Source organism: Cupressus sempervirens, chromosome 2, assembly GCF_028749045.1.
Source record: "Cupressus sempervirens isolate cs-2001-9-10 chromosome 2, ASM2874904v1, whole genome shotgun sequence".
NCBI classification, from domain to species: domain Eukaryota; kingdom Viridiplantae; phylum Streptophyta; class Pinopsida; order Cupressales; family Cupressaceae; genus Cupressus; species Cupressus sempervirens.
Window position 1 is genome coordinate 76,893,557 of NC_143119.1, and position 11,341 is coordinate 76,904,897.

The window sequence follows — 11,341 nt, forward strand, 5'->3', positions numbered from 1 at the left end:
AAAAGGCGAAATAGGAATAGCTTATTCCTATTCCATTTTAAAAAAAAACCAAATTTTGTATCTCATTGGCTCCGACCCTAGTTCCATGCGCCAAATTATTGGAGGTAAGTTATTTTTTGGTCAAATATGGTGAGATAGGCTACGATAGAGGAATAGTCAAGGAGTTTGAACAGATTTGTTTCAAATGTATTGAGCAAGCCCAACTCCGAAAAGACTTGTTAATGTTGTTTGATGCTCAAATTATTAAAATTTATAAAAAAAAACTTATTCCAAAGATTTTTTTCAAATGTAGTGGGCAAGCCCAACTCCAAAAAGACTTGTTAATGTTGTTTGATGCTCAAATTGTTACAATTTAAAAAATACTTATTCCAATTCCAATTTCAATTCTTGCAACCAAATATAGAAGATGCATCTTTCAACTCCTCTTCCAATTCAACCAAACAAGTCTATATAATATTCTAGAAATTATTTTAAGAATGCATGAATTCTAGAAGTGGGCTTATTCCAGCATTAGTGAATGTCGCATTCGGCAATTCCTTCAACCAGATAGGCCTTAAAGAAAGGAGGGAGGAGAGAATATGTAGGTTTTGTACCGAGGGTGCAATGGAGACCGAATGGCACTATTGTAATGTCTCCATTTTAGCAGTTGACCAAGTGTGTGCACGTTAGCCTTGTTCTACATGGTCCCGAGGGCTAACGAAGGGTTTAATGGGATCTTGGAGTGTTTTGGCCTAGTCATTTCCAGTTTGGGCCAAAACGAAGTTGATTTACTTAGTTTCAGGCATACTTACTATTTTTAGTAAGTCGGCAGGACACAGTGCAGGTCAATTTTGGTGATTGGATTCGATACTCCTCGGTGAGAGCTTTCCGATGAGCTATCACTCGCATTATTCGGAGTCCGATTGCTAATACATTTTAATGCCTAAAGTTTTATTAAAGTAACGTCTAATTTAATTGTAAAATATTAAAGTGTTACTTTAATATTTATTTTATGGTGATGTGTACCCAAGGGAGACATAAGGGGTATTTTAATATATGTTTTATATTACACATCTTTTATCCCACATTGCCCATAAGAGTTGAGGGGACCCGTGGGAATAGAATAAAAGGAAGCATTTGTGGCTTCATTAGACAGGTTGAATATGAGAAGAAATTGGTGTGTGAGTTGCAGCTTTGTTTTTGGCATTTGAGGACGTCTATCCTCTCTTGTAACATTCTAGACGTCATTCCCTTGGGGTTTGGCCTTTGGAATTCTTTCGTATTGGCTTCATTATCAGGCAGTTTAGTTGCATTTCCAACTACAGGGAAATTTGATATTTTGCTCATATCTTCTTCACTACTTGTCCGACGCTTATGCCGCTTGGAGGGAATGGTATTATGAAGGTAGTGGACTGATTGGAGGACAAAGTATTGTAGCAGCAAGTTCGTAAGCATGGGCTGGAGTATTATGACAATATTGCTGAAGTAATTAGTGAGTTGATAAATCTGCTATGTATTTGATTTTATGAATTCTGAAAATAACATTTTGTTAGCAGCAGTTCATTTCCACTTTGCATATCATTGTAGTTGCTTTCTTGTTTATGTTGTATGATACCAATTCCATGCACGAAACACAACAAACAATAAATGTTTGATTTTCGAAATTATAAGGGGTTTACAACATTAAACGGAGAAAAAAGAAGTTAAATGCAAACTGTTTGACATAATTCCTTTTAGCAATTTGGTTTAGTTTTTTATGGACATCCAGGGGTGCCCATTACAGTGGTATCAGAGCTATAAGTCCTGCCATCCTGTGGAGGTCTTATAGGGAATTTGGAACAGCCGGATAGAGGGAAAAGTAAGTAAAAAAAACACAGGCTAAGCATTTATGTTTGAGCATGCGACAGGGGTCTTATAATTTCCGCGATACCAGAGCAAGACAAAATCGGATTTCAGACTTGCAAAGCAAACAGTCTAGTACATCCGTGCAGGGGGACATTGAATTCAACCATACAGACACAGAGGAGATATTCTGTGATCAGGACAATAATATGGGTGATCGAGATGACAGGAATACAGGATTAGGCGGAGGCAGAAATGCTAGTCCAGATCAAGGGGAGGTACTGTTCCGACAGTTACTGGATACATTAGAGCAGGGGCAGCGTATGCAGCAGGAGCAGAATAGGCGAATGGACATGATGTTGCAGCTCATGGCTAGACAGATGGGTGTCAATATTGATCCAGGTGATGCCAACAACAGAAACAATAACAACGAGGGAAACAATAACAACGGGGGAAACAATAACCATGAAGGCCAAGGCAACAACAATGGTCCTCAGAATAACATTAATGGTAATAATGGACACGGCAATAATGGGAATGAGGCTGATAACTTTAGACACGTTGCACGCCCAGCACGGACTGTGAGCTCGAGACCTCTTCTACCCACTTTTCCACCCAGAGATCCGGTTCATCCAGTAAACGAACCGCAGATTACCGAGTTACAGGATCAGTTCAGGAGGGACTGGGAGGCTAGTGGACCAGAGTTTCAGGCGGATATTTCTCTTAGAGATTATATGGACTTGAGGATGAGACACATGCCTAAAGCAGGAGGGAGGAATCAAAACTTTGAGCTGAGGAAGAAAGTTGGAAAACTTTCTTTACCTTATTATGATGCTTTAGGGAAGATGACTGCATGAGCTTGGGTGCAGAAGGTAGATACATACTTGCAGCTTAATCCTATGCCTGAGGAGGAGGCTATCAAGTATGCGGCTATGCACTTGGATGGCGTTGCACATGAATGGTGGCATCATGGCATGGTGACTTTGGGGCATAATCAGATTACATCCTATGAGGAATTCACCGAAACATTGATTGGGAGATTTGACACTAAGGATCCCGAGTTACATTTTAAGGAGCTAGCACAGTTAAAACAGTTAGGTTCTGTGGATGCTTACATTGCCGAGATTTAGCGCTTGTTTGTACTTGTTACTGATATCTCTCCTAGGAGATTGGTGGTGTTATTTTGTGATGGTCTTGCTGCTCCATTACGAGGTTGGGTGAAGGGACATGATCCACTCACGTTAGCTGAAGCAACTAAAAAGGCACGAGATTTAGCCCCTTCGGCATACAAAGGAAAAAACCATTCAACAGATTCTTCCTACCGCAAGGACAAAGACAAAAAATCATTTCAGAAAGAGTATAGCAAACCCAAAGAAGGATCAAAAGGACTAGACAATGAAACCTTGAATGAACTTCGAAAGAAGAAGCTGTGCTTCCATTGTAGAGAGCCTTGGGACTTATCTCATAAATGTTCTCTCAAGGCCAAGGCAAATCAAATGGAGTATTTTTCAGCAGAAGAGTCAGAGTCAGAAGGGGAGGATCAGCACTCCGATTCAGATGAGGGTAACACTATAGAGGAGAGCAACATTCCTAAGGATGATAGATCGTTGGCACGCTTGACAGGGGCCCAAAAGGCAATCACATTTAAGGTTAGGGGTACTATCCAGGGGCAGAAAGTGATATCACTTATTGACACTGGGGCTACACATAACTTCATAGATGCACAGTTGGTAGCCAGGAGAGGGTTACAGACAGAGGAGCATGATGGGTTTAGAGTCATGGTGGCTAACGGTGATAAGTTATTATGCACTCGGAAGATATCTAATCTTCGCATCAGGTTTGGAGATGGCTACGAGTTGGAAGATGAGTTCTATGTTGTGGACATGGGAGATTATGATGTCAGCCTCGGCATGACATGGATGGCTTCACTAGTTGAGTTCACACTCAATCTAGCGAAATTGGAGATGAGATTCCAGCATGAGGGGAGAACTGTGGTACTTAGAGGGCTTTCAGATGGAGGTTGCAGAATAGTGTCCTTGAGGAGAATGCAGAGACTTTTTCGTCATGATGACATAGAGTGGGCGGCAGAGTGCCACATTATGCCAACTTCACCAGAGCCACAAGAAAAGAGTCATCCACTAGATGTCCAGAAGATACTTGATAGACACACTAAAGTATTTAGCGATATTCCTCATGGGGTTCCTCCTGAAAGAGGGATGGAACATGTTATTGAGCTCGAGGAGGGAGCCAAACCAGTTATGATTACTCCCTATCGTCATCCTAAGAAACACAAGGATGAGATAGAGAAGGCGATTAAGGATTTGTTGGAGATGGGGCATGTCAGGCCCAGTAAGAGCCCTTTTGCTTCAGCAGTAGTATTGGTAAAGAAGAAGGATGGGACAATGCGCATGTGCATCGATTACAGGGCACTGAATAAGAAAACAATTAAAAACAGGTATCCCATTCCTAGGATTGATGAGCTGATTGATGAGTTGCATGGGGCATGCTTCTTCACCAAAATTGATTTGCGATCCGGATACCATCAGATCAGGATGAGAGCAAAGGACATTGAGAAAACAGCCTTCCGATGTCACTATGGCCACTTTGAGTTCATGGTTATGCCATTTGGTCTAACCAATGCACCTGCTACATTTCAAAGTTGTATGAACCAGGTATTCAGGAAGCAGCTGAGGAGATTTGTCTTGATCTTCTTTGATGACATCTTGGTCTTCAGTAAGACCTGGGAGGAGCACTTACATCATCTGGAGGAGGTGTTATCTATTCTGGAGAGAGAGTCATTGTATGCCAAGGAATCTAAATGTGAGTTTGGCATGACTGAGCTCCTTTACCTGGGGCATATCATTAGTGCAGATGGCGTTCGGGTTGATCCCGAAAAGATTAGAGCTATTGTAGAGTGGCCTACTCCCACAAACCTTACACAGCTTAAGGGATTCTTTGGTTTATGTGGTTTTTATAGAAGGTTTGTTAAGGGATTCTCACAGATTGCTACACCCTTGACAGATCTTACCAGGAAAGGAGCCTTTGTGTGGACAGGGGCAGCACAGAGGTGTTTTGAGCATTTCAAGCAGGTAATGTCTTCATGTCCAGTTCTAGCTCTACCGGATTTCACAAAGCCTTTTGAGCTTCATTGTGATGCATCAGGTGATGGGATTGGAGCAGTATTGATGCAGGAGAAGCATCCCATTGCATTCGAGAGTAGGAAGCTCCGAGGAGTTGAGAAAAGTTATTCTGTCTATGACCGGGAGATGTTGGCCATAATGCATGCATTGGCCAAATTTCAATCATATTTGGTAGGTGGACGTTTTGTGATCAAGACTGATCACAACAGTATTAAATACTTCATGAGCCAGCGTGATCTTAATGACCGGCAACAAAAATGGGTGACTAAATTGCAAGCTTATGACTTTGACATAGAGTTTGTCAAAGGTAAGAAAAATGTGGTGGCTGATGCCTTATCTCGGAGACCTCACTTATGTGCTCTGGCAGAGATTTCAGGAGATTGGAGAGATCGGATTATAGCAGAGTATGTCGGAGATGCTTGGGCTTCTGGATTGATTTCAGGTACCATACAGGATGATCGCTATGAGGTGATAGATGGATTGATCAGAGTTCAGGACAGGGTTTATTTGATTCCGTCATCACATTTGAGAGAGGCGATATTGAAGGCATTTCATGATGCACCCACAGCAGGACATCCGGGGGTCTTCAAGACCTACAGGCAGATCCGAGAGCGGTTTTCATGGAAAGGGCTCAAGGATGATGTTCAAAGGTATGTCAGGGAGTGTATGGTTTGTCAACAGAATAAGGGAGAACACACATTTCCTGCAGGTTTATTACAGCCCTTGCCCATTCCTGATAGGAAATGGGAAAGTATTTTGATGGACTTCATCACTGGTTTACCACGAGTGCAGGGAAGGGATTGCATCTATGTGGTGGTGGACCGCTTGACGAAGTTTGCTCACTTCTTTGCTATTCCGTCCACTTACACAGCAGCACAGGTGGCAGATCTTTTCTTTAAAGAGATATTCAGGTTACATGGGCTGCCCAGATTCATTGTCAACGACCGGGATAGTAAGTTTATGAGTGTTTTTTTGGCAAGAGTTGTTTAGGTTGTGTGGTACAGATCTTACACCTAGCACTAGTTATCATCCGCAAACAGATGGGCAAACAGAGATTGTGAATAAATGGGCGGAAGGATATTTGAGGAACTATGTAACTACACAACAAAAGGCTTGGATCAGATGGTTGCATATGGGAGAGTATTGTTATAACACCACTTATCATATGTCCATCAAGATGACTCCTTTCATGGCACTCTATGGTTATGAAGCACCTAGCTTCATGGATTTAGTTTTGGGGGACAGTAGAGTGCCCAAAGCCAAAAACTTATTGCAGGATAGTCAGGACATCCTGAAAGTGCTCAAAGAGAATATACAACAGGCCCAGAATCAACAGAAATTGTATGCTGATCAGCACCGAATAGAGCGTAGCTTCGAGGTAGGGGATATGGTTTACTTGAGGCTACAACCATATAGACAGTCATCGCTCAAGAAGAGCGGAGCTGAAAAGTTGAAACCTAGATTTTATGGTCCCTACAGGGTGATTCGCAAAGTGGGCAAAGTCGCCTATGAGCTTGAGCTTCCAGAGGGCAATCGAGTGCACAATGTGTTTCATGTGTCTAGGCTTAAGAAAGCCATTGGTCAGAGTGTAGTGCCTTCTGCAGATTTACCCCCTTTGGATGAGGAGGGGAAGCTTGTGTTAGTACCTGAGGCTATTGTGGATACCAGAGAGAGGAAGCTTAGAAACAGGATAGTGAAGGAGTATTTGGTCAAATGGAAAGACCTGCCGGAGGAAGATTCTACATGGGAGAGTGAGCAGGTTATTCAGCAGGCTGGACTGAGATTGCTTGAGGACAAGCAATTTCAAGGGGGGCGGACTGTAATGTCCCCATTTTAGCAGTTGACCAAGTGTGTGCGCGTTAGCCTTGTTCTACATGGTCCCGAGGGCTAACGAAGGGTTTAATGGGATCTTGGAGTGTTTTGGCCTAGTCATTTCCAGTTTGGGCCAAAACGAAGTTGATTTACTTAGTTTCAGGCATACTTACTATTTTTAGTAAGTCGGCAGGACACAGTGCAGGTCAATTTTTGTGATTGGATTCGATACTCCTCGGTGAGAGCTTTCCGATGAGCTATCACTCGCATTATTCGGAGTCCGATTGCTAATACATTTTAATGCCTGAAGTTTTATTAAAGTAACGTCTAATTTAATTGTAAAATATTAAAGTGTTACTTTAATATTTATTTTATGGTGATGTGTACCCAAGGGAGACATAAGGGGTATTTTAATATATGTTTTATATTACACATCTTTTATCCCACATTGCCCATAAGAGTTGAGGGGACCCGTGGGAATAGAATAAAAGGAAGCATTTGTGGCTTCATTAGACAGGTTGAATATGAGAAGAAATTGGTGTGTGAGTTGCAGCTTTGTTTTTGGCATTTGAGGACGTCTATCCTCTCTTGTAACATTCTAGACGTCATTCCCTTGGGGTTTGGCCTTTGGAATTCTTTCTTATTGGCTTCATTATCAGGCAGTTTAGTTGCATTTCCGACTACAGGCAAATTTGATATTTTGCTCATATCTTCTTCACTACTTGTCCGACGCTTATGCCGCTTGGAGGGAATGGTATTATGAAGGTAGTGGACTGATTGGAGGACAAAGTATTGTAGCAGCAAGTTCGTAAGCATGGGCTGGAGTATTATGACAATATTGCTGAAGTAATTAGTGAGTTGATAAATCTGCTATGTATTTGATTTTATGAATTCTGAAAATAACATTTTGTTAGTAGCAGTTCATTTCCACTTTGCATATCATTATAGTTGCTTTCTTGTTTATGTTGTATGATACCAATTCCATGCACGAAACACAACAAACAATAAATGTTTGATTTCCGGAATTATAAGGGGTTTAAAACATTAAACGGAGAAATAAGAAGTTGAATGCAAACTGTTTGACATAATTCCTTTCAGCAATTTGGTTTAGTTTTTTATGGACATCCAGGGGTGCCCATTACAACTATATCAAGGAGTGTACAGCATATGAAGACATCCGAACAATATTAAAAAGTTTTTTGAGGGACCAAGACTTCACAAAGTGGCCACCTTGTTAATGCAGCTCCACAAAAGAAGTGACAGCCTGGAAAAATCCCAGCAGGATATTTAATGGATATTTAGCAGATCCCCTTTTTGATCCCATAGACCTTTGGTCTCGTGGACATTAGTAAAAATCATTTCATTTCAAGATGCTTCTAAATAATTTATAATGGAGCAAGAGCGGATGCGATCGAGGTTTGAACGTTGGGGGCAACGGTCACCTGCAACAGACAGGCGAGTACACCAGAGGTTCACAGAGTGGAATCCAGGATTCAAACGCCATGAGGGATGGGCATATGATGAGAAAATCATTAAAAGATGGCCAATGAATCAGTATAGGTGGAATGGGGGGCAGAAAGAAAAACCTTACTACCAAAACCGGCGACAGTTTTATCTACCACAGAGAAGACAGGATGAAGCAAAGAAATGGGGATGGAGCAAGACAGGGAATGGAAATGACTGGTTTTATAAAAAGTTTGATAAGTTTGACTATTCCAGAATTGCCCACAAGTTTTACAGGCCGAAGCAGTAGGAGAAAGCGGCCATGGGGGGGAAAGATGCAGTGGAGGAGCGCTCTCAAAGCAAAGAGGACAATGCCACCTATGAGGTAATGTCTATAATCCGCATCAGTAATGAAAACTGGCTAGAATCGGTTAATGAAATGAAAGAGAAAGCATTTTTCTTTAAGTGGTTAGGGCCATGGCCGTCAGTTTCTATTATTAGGCAGGGGAGCCGATCTCTATGGGGGGTAGAATGTAGATTCAAAACCCTAGCAAATGGATTCTATTTGGGAATAGCACCAAGTAGATCTGATAAAGATGGCATCATGAGAAACGACCCCTATCTCCTAGAAGGAAAGGGTATTATTTTAAAGGAGTGGACACCAAACTTTGATCCAAACAAAGAGAAGTTACAGTCATTCCCCATTTGGATCAATCTCCACAACTTACCAGTAGAATATTGGGGAGAAAAGGTGCTGGTGGAAATTGGAAACACAATAGGAGAATATGTTAGGTCAGAAATGGTCCTTAATAAAGTTGACTCTTCCTCTCATCCAAGGCTACTGATCTTGTTAAAGGAAGGAAATCCATGCCCGGATTATGTAAACCTAAGCATGGAATATGGGGTTTGGAAACAGCAGGTAGAGAAATGGGAAGGTGAGGATAAAAATTATCCAAAAGAGGTATCCTGGAATATCAGTAGCAGGAAAGGGAAAGGTTTGGAGGTAGATAAAATCCTATATTTCTTAGAGATGGGAGAAGGACAGAAGCTTCAGGCACAGATCCCTAATGACCAAATACCCACAAACATTGAGGAAGAAATTCAGCATCCTCCAGTACAGTTAGAGGTTAGAGATATGCAGAATAGAGAGGAGGAAGGGGTTAAAAGGGTCACAGAGAACTCCACCCAAAGAGTACTAGAAACCCCATGGGAAGAAGAATGTGAACCAAGGGAAATGGAGGTGCAGAGAAACTTTCAGGGTATAGAGGGTGACCAACAAGGGATGAATGACAACCCTATAAACCTAAGAAGGTGTAGTGCAAGTTTTGTAGAATCCAGAAATAATAAGATGCAATCCCCAGTAGGAGGAGTGAGTGGAGGGTGTGAAACACCGAGAAATAAGGATCTAGAAGGTAATGATGAAACAATTTTTAAAGACATTGAAGTCTCTTCGGAAAGAAATCTAAGTGATTCTTTTGAGGAAGCCCTAGATAGCAGTAGTGGAATGGAGGAAATGGGTTTACCTTTAGAAGAGAACCTATTAAATGACCTTGGATTAACAGAGATGCCAAGAATACAGGCAGAGAGATCTTTAGAACAAACAAGCTCCAAAAAGCAGAAACCGAATGTTGGAAGCCAGAAAAAACGAAGACCAAAACTAGTCAAAGTTAAGCTGGCAATGACGGGCAAAGATGCAAGCCAAACAAAAATTTTGAGATCGGGAAAAGGCTTGGCCTTTTCTCGGGAGCCATGAAAATCCTATCATGGAATGTCAGGGGCTGCAATGCCCCTGACAAAATTCGATTGATCAAAAGGTGTCTTGATCAATCGAAGCCAGATTTAGTTTTTCTTCAGGAAACCAAGATAAAAGAAGATGCTTTAAAAATAAATTTAGGAGATGGGAATGTTTGTTGACAGGGGCACAAGGAGCTTCAGGTGGATTGGCTATACTTTGGAAGCCTGAAACAATCACAATTTTGGAGTCTAAGTTAAATGCAAATTGGCAATGGGCAAAGATCTTTGTTAAAAACCTACATTGGTCATTTATGGTGATAAATGTGTATGGACCAAATAAAAATACTGAGAAGAAAGAGTTATGGGAAAAATAGCTGAAAAAGTACAGGAGTTTCCAAATGAGGTAACAATTTTAGGTGGGGATTTTAATGCCATTCTAAATCCGGAAGACAAAAAGGGAGGCAAAGGATGGATTTCAGAGAGTCAAAAAGATTTCAGCAACTTTGTAAATGACAATGGATTAGTAAATATAAATTTCAAAAAAGGTGACTTCACGTGGACAAACCGAAGGGAAGATTTTGTGCATATAGCAGAAAAGTTGGATAGGTTTCTAGTGGCAGGGAATTGGGCTGAAGCAAATTGGTCATGTGATGCAGAAATTCTACCTTACCAGGGTTCAGATCACTTTCCCATTTTTCTTCGAATTCAAGATGAAAAATCTCCAAATAGATGCCCCTTTAAATTTGAAGCAATGTGGCTAAAAGCAGAAGGTTTCTCAAACCTGATTGCGGATTGGTGGAAAAATGCCCCGCCAAGGAAAGGTAACAAAGCTTTTATTTTCTTTAAAAAGTTACAATTTCTAAAAGAGCAATTAAAATTCTGGAATAGGGAACACTTTGGTAATATCTTTGATAAAAAAAAAGGATATAGAAGTGAAGTTAAAAACTTTTTAAGTCTCAAAGTTATAGAAAGTGGAATGTTTGAGGATGATTGCAAATTGGAGAAAGGGCTTGAAAAGGAGCTTGAGGATTGCTTAAACAAAGAGGAAATTTATTGGTGTTAGAAATCTAGAGAAACATGGCTAAAAGATGGAGATAGGAATACTACTTTTTTCCATAATTCGGCAAAAATAAGGCGGGCAACAAATAAAATCTATGAAATAAAAGATATGAATGGAGTTTTAAAGACGGATAGTGAAGAAATAAAACAAGAGGCTATAAATTTCTTCTCACATAAAGGACAGATGCCAGAAAGGGACAGTGCTGAGGTTGAAGAGGTGTTGAGTGTTATTCTGACAGTAATAACTGGTGAACAAAACAGGGCCCTAATGGATCCAATTACAGAATGTGAAGTCTCTCAAGCATTAAAGGGTTTAGGAGGGGACAAAGCAC

General features: G+C 40.9%; 1 protein-coding gene across 1 annotated transcript; it reads left to right on the plus strand.

The window, feature by feature from the left end:
- The first annotated feature begins 10,311 nt into the window (after positions 1-10,311).
- Positions 10,312-11,013, plus strand: LOC149571124 (uncharacterized). Its single transcript, XM_089815678.1, has one exon. It carries the CDS (start codon positions 10,312-10,314, stop codon positions 11,011-11,013), a length of 702 nt encoding a protein of 233 aa, XP_089671804.1.
- The last annotated feature ends 328 nt before the right edge of the window (positions 11,014-11,341 follow it).

Excerpts from the sequence above, each read along its gene's own strand:
- LOC149571124 (XM_089815678.1), top strand. The coding sequence starts at position 10,312 with ATGGGAAAAATAGCTGAAAAAGTACAGGAGTTTCCAAATGAGGTAACA.